This window comes from Aquila chrysaetos, chromosome 7, assembly GCF_900496995.4.
Source record: "Aquila chrysaetos chrysaetos chromosome 7, bAquChr1.4, whole genome shotgun sequence".
In the NCBI taxonomy this organism is placed as follows: Eukaryota; Metazoa; Chordata; class Aves; order Accipitriformes; family Accipitridae; genus Aquila; species Aquila chrysaetos.
The window spans coordinates 15,355,118-15,372,091 of NC_044010.1; the positions used below are offsets into that span (position 1 = coordinate 15,355,118).

General features: G+C 41.6%; 1 protein-coding gene across 4 annotated transcripts in view; it reads left to right on the forward strand.

Moving 5' to 3' along the window:
* Window positions 1-11,292: 11,292 nt before the first annotated feature.
* CRYBG3 (crystallin beta-gamma domain containing 3) overlaps window positions 11,293-16,974 on the forward strand; it is a 97,986-nt gene continuing 92,304 nt past the window's right edge. For all 4 annotated transcript variants that reach the window (XR_003924399.1, XR_005932909.1, XM_030020890.1 and 1 more), the window contains exons 1-2: window positions 11,293-11,377; window positions 11,417-11,574. Coding sequence is in view for 2 of the 4 variants with exons in the window: in XM_030020890.1 (XP_029876750.1) it covers window positions 11,456-11,574 (119 nt within the window). In the remaining 2 variants the exon portion in view is untranslated. The remainder of the gene's footprint in view (window positions 11,378-11,416; window positions 11,575-16,974) is intronic.

The window sequence follows — 16,974 nt, forward strand, 5'->3', positions numbered from 1 at the left end:
TCCTACCAAGACACTGTGCGGGATGGAGACCTGTTGGAGTGGGAATGGGGACATCCTGTTAGTAAAATGCTTGATGTTATCCCCCCCCCCCCCCCCCATACCACTTCAGCCATTACTTGTCTCTCACTTCTAGAACATTTGTGATTGTTCTGTGAACATAAAATAACTGGAGGGATGTCTGCATGCTCACCTCCTTTCCCCCCATGGTGTGCAGGCATAGGTCCCTGACAAACACAGTTGCTACAGCCTTGAGTTGCTCTAATAACATTGAATTTGGTACAAGGATCATATATTGCACAAAAGCCTCATGCATCTGTGCAAAAAGGCTTCTTTGGAGTTGTTTTCTAAGGGCCTGGTGGCTGTCAGTCTTCAATGCTGTTCTCCCATTACATTTAGGATGTTAAAATAATTAGAGCAATGAGTTCTACCTGGATGCTCCAAGATAGTTTGCATGTATGAGTTCATTGTGCTTTAAGAACAAAGCAGACAAGCTCCTTTGGAGGTTTAAATGAGACTTGCAGAATAGTCCCTTTTTTTTCCTCCATGTTACTACAGGTGTACGCATTAAGTGGAACTTGAAAGGCAATAGAGTTACTGAAAGAGACTCAGAGAGTTTGGTCTTTACATCCCACACGATGTTACGTGCTGTTGCTTCTGTGCACTAAGCACACTGCCCTCCTATGTACTTATGAATTTCCTTAAAATATGCCTGGTAATGCTTAAGACTACAGCATTTTCAGCTGAAACGTGAGGCAGTCATTCTCACATACAAAATGTTGTCTTCCACATATCTTCTTTACTAAGCGGGGGCTATTAGGTAAATGTGTGAATCCTAATTCTTTCTAGCCTTGCCCCTCTGGTACTTGGGACATGAGTCCATGGGAACTTTCTGTGTTTAACCTGTAGCTACTTGCAGGTATGCTGAGAGTCTGCGTGGCCTGAAGACTCCTGGGCAATTTTCTGTTTTAAGTGTTAGGATGTAAATGTAATGGATCCTTCTTTTAATCTCAGCCCTCTAAGTATAATATGCTTAGGTCTTTTTATTTACTAATAAGAAAGATAAGCTGCTGTGAAAGGCTAGACATAACGCCTCACCTGCACTGGTTAGTTGTCTGCAGGAAGGGATTCTGATGTGATAATATGTGGAATGGTAATGTTGCATTTCAGTGCTCCTTAAAACAGCTGTGCAACCCTCTGTCTCAAAGAGCAACTCCTCTCAGAAGCTCAAACTAAGAAATAACATTTTGTTAGTAATAAGAAATAAAATTAACATTGATTCAGGATAATTGTCCTTAAAAGCAAACATTTCTTATGCCAAGAAATACAGTTTATTCTTAAACAAACAAACAAAAAACCCTTTAAAGTTTTACTTGTTTGGGAGATCACTCTCCGTATGATTAATTTCTGTCATCCATTTCTTTAATTCATTCTGGCCTGCCTTACTTCTGTTTCAGAGAAATCCTTACAAATCTTGCTCCTAAACTTTCTGGTCTGCTGCTTTTAACTTTTCCTGAGTACTCTGCTAGTGAAAGTTTGCAGCTCTCTTCCCTGTTGGTGTTTGGTTTTGGGGTTGGGTTTTTGTTTTTTTTTTTTGAGGGGGGGGGACAAAATAGATAATGAGAGAATGTCACAGAAGACTGGAATAAAAAAGCAAAAAAGGGGACTACTGAGAAAAGGCTTCAACTCTCCTCCTTCAGAAAGGTCAGGAAAGTTTGCTTTGAAAGGTTAACTTGATATGCCCTGATCTTTTTTTATTATTATTGCACAGCCCATACTCAACTGCTTAAATTGTAGAATGCACTGTTACTATGCAAAAGTAATATTATGTGTACTAGCCAATCAGAATGTGGGACTTATGATGCTGTCTTACAACAAATGCCAAGTGTTTTTAGTAATGTTCTATAACCATACTTTAGTTCTGAGGCTCTATAGCTCTTGTCATAGTAAGTTACATCATGAAAGCATCTGTGATGGTGTGAACCAGCACTTTATAATTAATTTACCAGTGTTCAGTCAGTTGGATTGCTACTTAATTGGCTGAATATTTCTAGCCACATGAAGTTCTTGTTCTCAGAAGTACAATGCGTATGTGATAACATACTCTTTCAGTGGATGTCAGGATCTCACCATGTAAGTTAGCCATGTTTACTTTTTCCACTCTTAATGATAGCTTGAAACCCACTTCCACTACCCTTTTTCAAAATCAATCCTTAAAATGAAAGCTAGGCTGTTAATGTCTCTTGTCTACCATTAAATGACCTTATGCTTTACAAATTGTTTATCAGAAGATGAACTTAATTGTATTACAATCATATTGCTCGGGCACCAAGTCACAAGGGAGAGTAAGTAATTTCTGTGATTCAGGGGGCACCTTTGAAGATCAGGTTTTAACTTGTTTAGTAAATGAAGTATAAATTTAGAAACTTAATGTTAGGCAGTCTTTTTAAAAACAACTTTGTCTTTGGAGATCAGTAAGGAGATTGTAGGCCTAGCAAGATAGTCATTGGACCAAATTTAGTTTGCTGAAGAGTTGCCTTAACAGTTCTCAGTAAAGGGAAGACAGTAAGGAAAGGATGTAAGACATCAAGAAAATTGGGATGTGTGGAAGAAGTTTGTTTGGGCTGAAGTAGAATCATGCTAATGCTAATGAGTATTAAAGAAACCCAAGCCTCGTGAGGCTCAATGAAGTAATCATGATAAATGATTGAAGTGGATGCTTGGCAATACAGACTTCGAAGTAAGGAGAGCAGCCCCATCAAACTGCTTTTGTAGAGCAAGGTAGTTGGTGCTAAGGACCTGATGTCCCCAGTCTGTGTGTTTCTGAGTTTCCTTCAGCCTGGCTCCTTTCTGGCCCTCCAGACTGAGTGCTGCTTAGTTGTTGGAGCGCATTGGGTGTACTCTGAGCTTTCCAGTGTAGTTTCATCCAAAAAGAATTCAGTTTGTGTACTCCAAGCCTACTTTGTGATGTAAACAAAAGAACTGTTAGTGAAGATGATCTTTAAAGTACCCTTGTGACCTGAGCTAACACACTCGTGTAGGCACGCCTATGCAAACTTGAGAGAGAAACAATCACAAAATTTTAAAACCATGGAGTTGAAACCATGTAAAAGAATAGCAGAACTTGGCAAGAGGTCTCCAGACACCAAGGTTCCCCAGGAATAATTCCAGTGAAATATCTAGTAAAAATATAAGTTTGTAGTATGGTCCAGTCGGAACTGGGAAAGTTTACTCCACTAATAAAGGATATAACTATTAAACAGGGATTAACTGGTAACACTTCCAATTTAGAGGAAATGGCATAATATGAGTTGTGAAAAATAGGCAGTTGTGAGTAAAAAGAGTTGTTATCAGCTGTCAGGCATCATTGCTGTTCCTGGCATTGTCTGTATTTATGATCACACAGGTTTAAAGGTGTTACTAGGGAAAAACTTTGCAATGCCTTTTTTTTTTTTTTTTTTTTTTACTTAAAATCTCACTCTGCAAGTAAATCTCTGTATGTTTTAATTTTATCCACCAACATTTATTAGCATAAACTGAACAGGGAAAAAGGTGTCTAAAAATTGATGTAACAAGTAACAAATGGATTAAATGAACCAGAAAGTGTATGTTGTTTTCAATGATAACAGTATTCCAAGAATTTTTTCATCATCTATTATAATAGCAACGGATTACATGGAAACAACTTGGTCCCAGTTTAACATCTTTGTCTGTGACACGTGATTTTGTTGGCCAGTAGTTATATTCTTGCTTTAGAGGAGTAAGGATGGATGAAGGGTTTCTTCTCAAGGGTAGAATGTTTCTGCTGGGAAAGGTGATGCTTTTCTCCTGTAATAATTTCCACCACCACCACACCCTTTTGTTAGGGGATCTTTTACATTTTTAAGGTAGTTTTCAAAGGGAAAGTGTTACTTTGTTTTGAGGTGCCTGGAACCCATGGATAATTGTCTGGTTTTTAAGTCCTCTGCTGAGGTTTAAATTAAAAGCAAGTTAATGCTCTTAAAAAAAATTTTGGCAGCAGTTTCAAAGCAGGCTGAATTGATCCATAAACTAATCCAATCTAGTGGCTAGAAAGCATTGCTGCATATTGCAATTAAGGTTTAAGCATTACTATTTCTTTAATTGGTACCATTATAGAATAACAATAAATTTAATATAAGAAAACAACTGCAGAATAGCCATTTCAGTGCTGACTTATCAGTATCAGCATATGTACAGACCTTTCATGTTGTAGCATTACAGTTTCTGGAAATTAAAAGACATATATCCAAAATCAACTAGTTTAGGTTGTAGGAGTACTTTGAGTACCCAACTTCCTTTCACCCATTTCTTAACTGTTAAAGGACTACTTAGTTCTCTGTCTACTCTGATAAGTCATGCAATAGTTCAAAAAAGGATTAAAAAAACCCTTTTGTGGATAATACATGACATGCTTTCCTTGAGGTGTGTGTTCTGTCATCATGTCAGGTAATGCATTTTAATAAGTCCTTGATTTATGCAGGATACAAAATATCTATATGCTTTCTTCAAGGCTGTAGCAATGCCAAAGTTGTTAAGTGAATGACAGTTGATCTGATGTTGGCATCACACTAAATAGGAGCACTTCAATCAGTTCCTAATATAAAGCAAAGTTTACAGCTTTATTCAGGGAATTGATTTAATGAAGAGATAATGTGAACATTTCTTTTCAGCAGCAGTTCAGCACACCCTGAACAAAACTTGGAAGAACTGCTGTACATCTAATACTTACGAGCAACAGTAAGTGTATCCTACAAAATGCTATCTGCCATTGTAGGGAAACCCCTTTAATCTTATTACTCATGTTTTATTGGACTAAAGCTGTACGTTACATACAGAAAATATTTCTAAAGAATCATGTCAGATAAAAAGACTGAGTTTTAGGCTTATATCCCCATTAGCCACACATTTCCTTATGATGCTGTTTACTTCACTGAAAAAGCTTTCTTCTCTGACTTCAATAACAATGAATGCTTGAGTGAGGAAACATATGGATTATTCAAAATTCTTGTTCTCGGGTATTAAGAGAAATTTTCTTTCCCCTACTAAAGTTTCTGTTGTGTTGGACTTACTTAAAAAAAGGGGTGGGTGGGGTGTCAGTTATGCTGTTACTTATCCAGCTAACTAGGCATAGTCTGATTAACGGTCACTTGCATTCTTACAAACTTGGGCTTTAATATTTCTTTCTTACCCTTTTTCTGTATGCTATACATACTGTTTACTGTTACATGAAACTTGTATGCCAAGAATTAGACTCTGTTTTTCTGTTTGTTCTGTAATAAGATTGAAGTATTTTCTGCCTGTTTGGAGTAACTTATGGATATAATTTGTATACATAAGAAAAGGTCTCTTTGTTTTCTTTTTTTCTTTTTTTAAATTTCTTTCTGGAAGCTTAAATGAAGTGGAGAAGAAGATAAGTTGTGCCGTGAAACCAGATGGGATTCTGCAATATTTGCAGCCAAAAGCTTTTATGATCCCGTTTGGCTCAAATCTGTAAGAATTCTGCATGTTAGAGACTGGTGTACTTAGAGTCATTTTTAAATACAGAATATTTTGCAGTGTATTCCTCCGGACAAAGATGATTCTTCCTTTTGGAATATACTAATTAATACATGTGCTCGCTATCAATGTGGTAAGAGTTTACTTATATATATATATATCTATCTTCTAATTTTCAAACATTTTGAATAATGTTTTATAAAGGGCTCAGATCATTGGGTTAAAAAGTATTCTGTGTTGTGAAATCTAGCAGTACAGACAAAGGGGTGGAATTGGTGAGTCTCTGACAGTGTGTTGCAGTCAGTGGTTCTAGGAAGCCTTCAGGTCCAGAGACTAGTTTAAAGAAATTTTTGAAAGGTAACTAAAAAGGGGAAGTCTGCTGTCCAGAGGCTTAAGATTACTGTACATGGACTTGCACCACAATTCAAAACTGCTTAGTAATTTGCAAATTGAAAAATGTCCTTTTATGTACATGCATGGACATAGGGTAAGCCTTTAGAATATTAGTAATTGATTTGATATTTGAAAGTGTGTAGGTGTGTACGGAAAGGTGTATATTGATTTTTTTAACTACAAATCTGATACTCTAACGACATTCTAGGTGGAAAAGTGTTAAATGTATTACAATGTACAAGTTGCAGGTTATGTATTTCATGGATTTCCTTTATTTGCATGTAAGACACCTCTTCTTGAAAGCTCTTGCATTCTTCTGGACACTGAATTATTTATGCTGCTTTTTACCATACATACAATATATGTTAAAAGTTGGATGAAATTAGCTTACTGAAGCACTTTGTTTAACCATAATTCTTCTAGTAAGAGTGGTGGTGAATAGACAGATTGGTTTAGCAAGGAAGCATAACCCAGAATAGGATGGTTTTACAGAGACCTCATTACATGAAATGCAGATTTTCTTGAGCTGCAGTTAGGGTAGGGTGTTTTGCAATGATTAGCATTGGTAAGAGCGCAAGTGAGTTTCGTCTTTGTATTCACACAAGTGTGATTGATATGAGGTGCTACCAAAAATGTCTTGAAACCCTTCCAGACAAGCTGTGCTAATCAGCTGAAAGTTATCAATTCTGTTGGAATTAACAGAAAATTACTTTGGTCCTCATCTAGGGTATAGGTGCGTACATACCACCATTGTATGAGGCTTTTGAGTGCTTTTTGCTCCATGCCCAGGTGTAGCAAAAGTCTATTTTAAAAGAGGGTTTGTAGGTATGTTTGTCTTTTTTTATTTTGTTCTTTACAATTAGTTTTCCATTTTAGCACTTCTGCTACTGGGTAAATGTAAATGTCACAAATTATAGTGTGGAAAACAAGTTGAAGAGGCCTTCCAAAAAGTTGATTTAAAGATTTTAATTACTACACTGAACTTTGGCCATAGGTGGCACAGCGTATAAATCTTATTCAAAATAATAAAGAACATAGTTATGGCTCTCAGTAACTGCAGTTAACACCATGAGTCATTTCCAGCTGTCTACTCCAGACACGAAGGCATTTGAACAATAGCAGCTGACCATGTGGCTCTCTTCTAAACCATTTTCACTAAATCAAATGGAGGAACTGTGTTCACAGTTAAAGGATGAGGATTGCTGGAAGCTGCGCAGTGCATGCTTTACAGCAGAAGGTCATAGCTAGATAGAAAATATATCCTAGAAATCCTTGCTAACATGCTTCATCTGTGTAATAACATATCCAAGACCCAAATCTTCAATTCTGATGTTCACCTTCATTTTAGAATAAGCGTAGATTAGAGATTTTAAAGTCATCAGTATTTGTTTCAACATCTGGACAACTAATACTGTGAAAAATGGCTAGGAAATACTGCATGTGATGACTCTATTATGTGCATTTATTAATTCACGGTCTCATGCCACCTATTAGAAACCTTGCCATAATATATTATAATATACATACTGGAAAGGAAAAAGATAGGTAAGGGACCACCCATTATTAAAATACTATTGCCATTAGTGCTACATCTACCTGTAGAGATGTTCTGTAAGAGCCTGGAAAATGGGATTGCCTATTAACAAGAAAAAGTAGCCAAGACATACAAAATATTTTTATAGATAAATGCATTAGACATGCATGAAACAGAAAACTGAACTATGCTTTTGTTTAGCAGGGTTGTACCTCAAAACATAAGACAATTTCTTATTGTAGTTGTCCAACAATGCAAACAGTTTGAGGATGTTTTTTTTTCATTTAATAGTTGTGCTGAAATGTGCTTGCAGGGAAAATGTTTAGTTTGGTGGTTTTAAGACTACATTTATCCCCTAGTTATGACTTTAATGTATCAGAAAAGTTCTAAAATGATGTGAGAGGAGGGCTCTTCATAAACCAGTATGATGGAAACTTGCTTTCCTTTTTGGTATCCAAACAAAACAAAAGATTTGACTCAAGATTTTAAAGAACCATAAAAGGGAGGAAATTCAGAAAGCACAATTAAAATTTCACCATCTGCTCACTCTAAAGCAGCAAGGAGAAGGGGGAGGTTTCCCTTGTGCACAACCATTATAATCTGAATTGCAGTAGAAAATTAGTGGATATGGAACAGGCATAGCACCCTCCCCTCTCTTATTCAAGATACTGATTGAAGTGAAACTCTGGGCAGGATGAACTTTAAAAAAAAGAAAAAAATATTGAGAGCCTCAACTTGACATTTCCTCTTCTGTGCCATTGTATCCCTCTGCAACTGTGTTTTAATGGTTTCTCACTGCCTTTGGCAATGCTGTATTACCTCATATGGGCCACATGTGAGTACTCTAATCTGAGGCCGAAAGGAACCTGTTTCCCCCATCTGTTTTGGTTTGCATGTGTTGGTGCTGCTGTTAATGCTGACAGCTGTGTTAATACACAAGGCCACCTGCCACATGGTAGATACTGAATCTTTGGGTAAAAGCCTAACTTTTCTCCTTTCATGGAAGGTGTAGATGGCTAAAACTGGGTTCCTGTTGGCAACTCTGCTGACGATTCCCATTTTATTATTTTAAATGTATCAAAATTATTTACTCTTAAGTCATGTGGTACTCAGTTACTCCAGGGTACGGAAAAAGAAAGGGATTATCTAATCTGGGCCATGTTCATCTTTTATATAGATATAGTTTTACTACTTTGATTAGAATTTCCTTATGTGCCTCTGGTAGAACTGTGATTTGGTACATTTCTGTATTTTCTGCTTTTAGATGCAGTGAAGAAAGGAGAAACAGATTTGAGCACAAAATGTTACTGTCTGGGATTAGCATTTCTGATTAGGTTGGCTCTTTGTTCTGGGACAAGCACAGCCCTGGTAATGCTTCATGCTGCACTGTGGTGCCCCTCCAGGCGCCTTGCTGGTAGAGTGTGGACAGATTTTGGACACAGCTAGGTGTTTTGACTGGCTCTGTGTGCAAACCATTCACCATATTATACTTAACTACATGCTGAGGTGGTTATGAGGATTAATTAATGCTTAAATCCTTTGAAGATACCGGATGCTTTATAAATGCTAATTATTATATTCATGTTTGCAACAGTTTAGGGATTAGACCTTACTTAAGCAATAAGCAGGGAAGCTGTGAGATGTACGTGGCAAAGAATAATTAATACTAATAAACAGTCACTGAGAGCCTAAGCCTCCCTGCAGCCTGTTTGTGCAGTCCCAATAAATTGCCACTCTTCTAATTTGGTTTTGGAGCCTTAATTACTTTTATTTTGAATGTCAGAGGGAGCGTCTCCTCTATAATGTTCCATAGAGGCTGCTGTTACATTTTGTAGTTTTAACTCTGATAGCCATTTCCCTGAGAATGGGTGATGTGTAGGTACTCTCAAAATGTGGTTTCTTTTTTTCTCTATACTGTTCTGGAATGAAACACTTCACATTTCTGTGCTAGGTTTGGGGCATACGTATGACTGAGAGACTTGTCTGTTCCTTACCTAGACGCTGAAAACTAGGCAGGACCTTGCTAGGTACTAAGAGCTGGTCCCCTGAATAAATTACCAGTTTGTGACTGGTAATTATACCATGAGAAAACTACTTTTTGTAACCTGTGAAACAACCCAGACAGACTGGTAAAGATTTAAGTACATGTCCAATATCCACCCGTGTCTCTGTTTTTAAAATCCACATCAAAGCTGTATGAGACCTGGACAATACGGAGGGGAGCTGTATGCACGTTTCTTAAAGATTTTGCTTATAGCTGAGGCAGTGGAAAGTAGACAGAAAAGTAGCCAATAGTTTATTTCCAGGCTGTTTTATTGCTGCTGCTCTGCAGATGGGCCTATACTACCAGCTTCATATCCACCCTAAGTTGCAGCCATGGCAGGCTGATACTATGGCACAGCGGTAAAGAATACGGACAAAGAGGCCTTGGGTATAGAGGAGGTGGATTGAGGTGAACAAATGGAAAAAAAACTTACAGAAAAGAGGTGAACACTGGCACAGGTTGCCCAGAGAGACTGGAGTCTCCATCCTTGGAGATATTCAAAAGCCAGCTGGACATCGTCCCGGGCAACCTGCTGTGGGTGGCCCCACTCGAGCAGGGGGCTTGGACCAGGTGACATCCCAAAATCCCTTACAACCTCGGCCACTCTATGATGCTGTGGGATGGTATGATGCAAAAAGGAGCTGATGAAAAGGTGTGAGGTGTAGGCAGTCACAAAGAACAGCAGAGATGCTCATCAAGGTGAGAAAAGAAGAAAGTATGGTTCTGAATTTAAAATCCTAACATCAAGGTTAGTCTGTTTTACCAGTAATTCACACTCAGTGGAGCACTAAGGTTTTGTGCATCACCTCTATCTATAAAACGAAGATAACATTTGTCACCGGGTTATTGCAATGGCAAGGTCATCTCTGTTGGTAGAGATAGTTTGATGTTAACTCAAGGGAGGCCATAGTCCTCACCAGGAGAAAAATGAAGCTATTAAAAAAAAACAACAAACAAACAAAAAAACCAACCAAACCAAACCAAACTCCTTTCTAGGAAGATATCTTTTAAAAAAGCAGGAGAACCCCCATCCTCCAAGTCACTCATCAGCAATAATGGCCTGAACTTATCCCAAAGTGACAGAGGGAGGTGAGTGGTGAAACAGCTACGCCACTGCTGGTGCGCACCTTTATTCGATGCAGATGTTTTACTGTGCTGGCGTAACAGGTGCGTATGCTACGTGGGGGCCCGGCCCGCAACAGTGTGAAGCCAGTTACTGACTTTGCATTAACAAACACGCATAGTATCTCAGAGTCGGCACAAGTTAAAAACAGTAGGCTAGCGTTGGTGTTTGCAGTCAGCCAGGCGTATAAATTTTCAAGGCTGTCTGTCCTTTTTCTTACAGAGTTGATTTCACTTCTGATCTTTTCTCTTTGTTCACACTAATTATGCCACGTTAACTTAAAAAAACAACACAAGACCCAGCCGAACACCCCTCCTCGGGAGGAGGCCGCAGGCTGCGTGTGCCGGTACTTCCCTCTCTGCTGCCCTCGCGTTCCTCCCGCGACCCTGTGCGCTCTGCAGGGCAGAAACTGACACACACACACACACACCCCCCACGCCCCCCCCCGCCGCGCGGCGGAGCCAGTCCTGGATGTGCCGAAAGGAAGGAGGCTGCCGGCGCAGGGACAGTGGTGAAACACCTTCTCCGTGCCGCGCGGCGCAGGAGCCCGCCTGCCCGGGCGCAGCTTTCGTCCTTGCCGCCTCCTGCACCCGGACCCTCCGCGCCGCGGCCGCCCCGCCGAGCGGGAAGGGGCGGGCGGAGGCGGAGCGGCGGCTCCGCCCGGAGGGCGGGCGGTGGCCGCCCCCGGAGGGGGAGGAGGGAGGTGTTTGCCGCCGCTGCCTCCCGCCACCGCGGGGACTCGGTGCCGGGCGGCTGCTGGCGGCGCCTCCCGTCCCGTCCCGTCCCGTCCCGTCCCGTCAGCGTCCCGTCCCGTCCCGTCAGCGTCCCGTCCCGCACGGCGGCGGCGATGTCCGGCGGGGGCAGCCGGCGGCGGGCCGGCACCTCCTGGCACAGCACCTTCTCCCGCTTCTTCCTCAGGAGCACCCCCGGCGAGGGGGCGGCGGCGCGGCCGGCGGGCGCGAACAGGTACGTGGGGCACCGGGCCGGAGCGGACCGGCGCGGTCGGGCGCCCGCTGCCGTCCTCGGCCCCGTCCCACCTGCCCCGGCCGGGGAGCGCTGTGAGCCGCCGGGGCGGGGGACCGGGGACCGTGCCGGCCGCCCCGGTAGGTGTTGCGACACCAGTGGGCGAGGGAGGGAGAAGAAACGGGCGTGTTCACTGCGGGGGGGGGGGGCGCTGCCCGGGCGTCCCGGGGCCGCGGCCGCGGTTGGTGAGGTGCCGCGAGGCGCCTCGGCCGGTCACGGGGCAGGCGCGGGCCTGGCGGGGCCGGGTTCGGCTCCTGGGAGAGCAGCCCCCGCGGCGGGAGAGCGGCGGCCCCGGCCGGGGCGGCGGCTCGTCACACGGAGCTTGAAGCCGGGGGCGGGGGGTGTTAGCCTGAGTGCTGACATCGTCGGAGCTGGTGGGCGTTGGTGGTAGCGTTTTTAATTTAACGTGACCGTGGTACGGTGCGAGGCGGGTCCCGCGTGGGCTTGGCATTCAAGCGGTGGGACGTTATGGGGGTGTTTGCTGGGAGTTGGTCTGGCCGTGGGGTGAGCACCGGCGTCCTGCCGCCCCGCTTTCCCCGGCGCCGCGAAGTTTAGCCGGCTGATGGAGCCCTGCGTGGAACAACGCGTTTGCTGCAAATAGCCGTCCGTGGGGCTGCTGCTCTGCCCAGGTTAGGGTGGCGTGGGCGGTGGGGCTGTCTCACTCGCTTGTTCCTCAGGTTGCAGCCCCTTCCTTGGAAACTGAAAGCAGGGCAGAGCTCGGAGGTCTGTGAGGGGGTTGGGTTTTTTGGTTGTTTGGGCTTTTTTTCTTTTCAGTTTTCACACACAGTTTTCTTTTAGACGAGTGTAAATCAGATGTTAATGCAATATAAATATTACTGAAGCGTTTAAGTCTCAATGCAAAATCTGTGGTTTATGGAAACCTGGTTATTAATAATTATTTTTTAGTGCAGGGAGGCTTTACAAGATGAAAAGGTTTGGAAACTTGTTGTGTATTTGTTCCTCTTCCTTTTTTTTTCTTTTTTTTTTTTTTTTTTTTTTTTCCCCTGGTGGCTGATTTCTGTGTGTACATAGGAAAGAAGCACAGATAAAGTTTCCTTCTCATGCAGATTTATTATTGGCCCTAGTTAATTAGGATATTTTTGTGGTGAAAAGGTGCCAGCTGACTAGGCCTTATTTCCTCAGGTGTAGTATTTATTTTTTGCTTTTAACATGTTGGTTTTAATCTTTGAGTCATTCTTGATACTGCATAGGTTTGTGTTTAAACCAGCAGACAGGTAAGTACTATTTATCAGATATATAGTGGGTATCACAGTAGTTCTTTCAGTGAAAAACTTTAGGATCTTGCTCTGCATATTCTCAGCAATCATGAAAAATAGCAGAGTGTATTGCTGTCTTACACTGACCATCTTAAATGGTCTCATAAGTGCACTGTGAAGATTTTTAACTTCGGGGGTTTTGTTTTACTGCAAGCATTTGACGCACCAATACATCACCAAGGATCCACTGGCCTTTAATGAGCATGAAACATTGCTTTTTATTTCCTGCAAAAAAAATAATAAAAATCAGGAGCAAGGCTGCTGAATCAAGGGCATCTTTACAGTTACGGGAGTAGTGTGGCTATTACGTCTGGCAGGGGTGGTTAAGATATGGGAGAAGGAAAAGGCTTGGATTTGGCTGAGGACCTGAAGAGGCAATAGGAGAGGCTTCATCGGACTCCTTCCTCCTCGCCAGCTCCCTACAGTCGTGGTTCGGAATAAAGAAAAAAGCATAGCGGTTGCCTTGGTAAGGAGGAGGATGATGCTAGTTCAATGGTTTGCGCACTGAGTAGCCTATCTGTAGATCGCACTCGTGGTAGATCTGCTCCACTTAACTTGGGGCTGGAGTCTATTATCTTTATCTAAATCACAGTTTCATTTCCTGCAGCCAAGAGCCTTTCCTTTATTAGGAAGCTGGGATGGTCCATGTAGATCTGAAAAGGCTCGGGCCTCTTGGCCTTGAACTCCTCGCACAGTTCGCTGGAGGGTGGTAGCCGTGATTCCTCTCTGGAGTGGAAGCAAAACAAAAACCCTCCTGCTCTGAGGAGTCCAATTCGGTATGTTAAGGAGCTTTTTTTGTTGCGCTGGGTTGCAGCGTGGCACGTTAGTCAGGAATGCTGACGTTCTCGTATTTGGTTTCCGCTGGCAGCCTTCTTCACAGATTAGCGTAATTGCATACATTAAAGAGCACTGGGTTGGGATGCTGGGTTGGGATGAGTGCCGCAGGTTTGCTCGTCATGTTTATTCAAGTGAGCTTGGCGGTGTAGAAAAATGGATCGCCGAACAAAGCGTGCGTGCGGGGAGGGGGAACCAAAGCTGCTTTGTGTGTTTAATGTTAAGGTGTGGAGTGCGTGAGGTAAGTTGGGGAATATGTCTTTTGTGAAGTGTTATGAGAAATGTATACACCAGGATGGTTAATTTCCCATTCAAATTATCGGTATGATATATATTGGAACCAGATCAAATTTGAAATACGTAGGAAGAAACTTCTGTATGGAGATATTTTACCTACCATTGGGTTTCAAAAAAGCAGAACACTTAAGTAAAGGGGGAGGAGAGGGAGCAGTATGTTATACAGGGCCAAATACGCTCCCGGTGTACCTGCATTGACCTCTGGAGACACACATCATGCTTAATGCCTGTGCAGAACATGACAGTTTCCTAAATTTTAAAAACGTGTAGAAATGAGCCTACGTATGTCCAAAAGTCATTCTCCATCTGCTCCCGCAAGTTAGGCAACAGCAGCTGGATGGAAGCCCCCGAGTTTCCTTCCCTCAACCCCGTAGGTGCCCCTCAGCTTGGCGGGGCATGGAGCTCTCGCCTGCTCTTGCTCCAGGCACTGTGTTCAGACTTAGCTTTAAAAAAAAACAAAAACAAAACCCCAAACCTTCTGTGGCCCTGGTTTAAAATAGGAGGAAGGGGATGGGGGAATTGCACTGTTTGTTAATCAGTGTCTTAGACTCTTCTGAGAACCTCATTTGATGAAGAGCTTATGTTAATAACTTGCCCTTACAGCAATCTGTAGCTCTGATGAACATGAGAATTGCTGGAGGCTTGCTTGCTTGTGGAAGAAATAACTCGTGCGGATTAGCTGCAGGTTTTGTGGTGGCAAAAAGCACAGCACATGCATTAAGGGCTTACTTGGCTTTTACATAAAATGTAGACAAATGTGAGGTATCTCCCACCGAGTGCTTGCCTGCATAAGTGTGTTCTTCAGAGTTGGGGCTGCTTTGAATGAGGGCTTCGGTGCTTTTCATCCCAGTTCTTTATCATTAACTTCCATCAAAGGCCGTCATTATGCTCTACTCAGCTATTTACTATTTTCAATAATACAAAATTGATTGTTTGTTACCCCAGTGTTTGTCCTGGAGCAGTCTAAATTCCCAGGATGAAAAAAATCCCATTGAATCTTCACTATTCTAATGGGAGTCTGATTTTTTTTTTTTTTCCTAAATATGTGTTTCCTTAGTCCATCTGGATGAAGATACAGCTTCTACAGTGTAAGTCAATCGACTGTGGATTCTTTCAGAAATATGCAGCTTCCATGGCTGAGCAGTTGTTGTGTTGCAAATAAATGTGACCTTTCAGGTCACGTTAGAAGCTGCCAAGGAGGTGTGACACTTTTCACTGATCTCTTTAACCCAGGCCTCCTTTAAACTATGGATGTATTTTATTAGTTATTCTGTATATTGTTTATCAGGTTCATTTCAGGTTTATCTTTTTTCCCTCCAAGTGCTGTTGGTTGGCTGGTCAAATAACTACCAGTGCAAGTGGGCCTTTGTTGGGTTTGTCCAGATATTTCTTCTGCATCACTGAAGTGTACCAGAGACATCAAACAGGGGAGAGTAACCTTTTATTTGGTTTTAGAGGGCTGTGTTTTTTGTTGGTTTTTTTTTCAGGCTAAGATTATTGTTCCGCTTATCCATTAGTTTCTAACTAAGAGCTTTCAGAGATGGAAGAACTTTGTTTATTCTGCCTGAGGAGAGATTAGAGAGTGTCTTTCTTCCTCTGGGACTGCCAGTCATTGTTCCTGTTTACAAAGAACATGTATTTTTGTAGTTGTAAAAACTGTGCGTTTGGGGACTACTGGGAATCCATTGAAAGGGGAGTGATACATTTCAAACTTATTTCTTCTGAAGTTGCTACCTCCTGGCTGGTTTTGATTCAGATACTATTAACATCTTTGAAGAAATCCATTGTTTGCTGGAAAAATCAGTCTCTGCTTTCTAATAAAGAAACTTTTTCTTCCAAAAGGCAGAGCAGGATTTTTGTTGTTATTGTTGTTAAAATTTAACTCATTTGTGAGTGTACATTTGTGAGTGTGACAGTTTGTGGAACCAGCAAGGGGAATACTCCAACCATAGAGAAGAATTCAAATTAGACTTACCTGAGCAAGATGCATTATGAAAATTTTCTGTTCATTTGTTAATTTGGTTTTTTTGTTTCTTTTTGCTTCCTAGATTTTTCTGTTATGCCTTTTATTGCAGGATAATTCAAAATAGTAGCTAAGGCCCTGATTCAGCAGGGTACCAAAGTGGTTGTCCATAATTAAATAGGTAAATAGTTCTGTACACTGTAGTGGGACTAGTTGTTTGGTTAGAATTAGGTGCATACCTAGATGTCTTGTGTGACTGAGACCAGAAGGAGCAAGCCCAGCAGCTGACCATGTATGTGTGAGACATTTCCTAAAGGAAATGTTACTAGAGTATTAATTATAATAGTAGCACTCCTTGGAAGAAACAAAGCAACATAGGTTTTTTTCCACTATTTTAAATGTTAACAGCATTGTCTCCTTTCCAATTATTGGCATAAGTACTAGAGCTAATACAAAAATATTTCCAAAACAGCTACAAGTCTATGGTTTCAAGGACCAGTTTTGCAAAGATGAAAACTCCTCAGTCTTCTCCTTTGGTGAACAAGTGTCTCACAGGTGGAAAAAAAGCAAAATTCAGAAACATGTTGCTGTGGTGATTGTATTTCTGATTACTGAAGCTTCTTAAAAGGATGGAAACCCAAGGACTACTTTTATTTTCGGAGGCGTCTTTGAATTTTATACCATTCAGTTAGTATATACTATTGTACTTACAGATAGTAGCACAACACTATGTTGCTTAGGCTTTCCAGGGGATATTGATACCTCTATTTTTCTGGTAGTTTAATTTTCATTTCTAAAATAATTTTTATAGATTCTAACCAACTTTACAGTATGACTTTTGAAGACTTCTAAGATAAAAAATGTGGGCTTCCTTAGTCATTTCACTTTCTCATGTCAATTTTGCAATATGAAATGTAGTCTCAAATTGTGTTGTGTTAATGTGATTTCGTGACTTGCCTTATTTTGAAATGG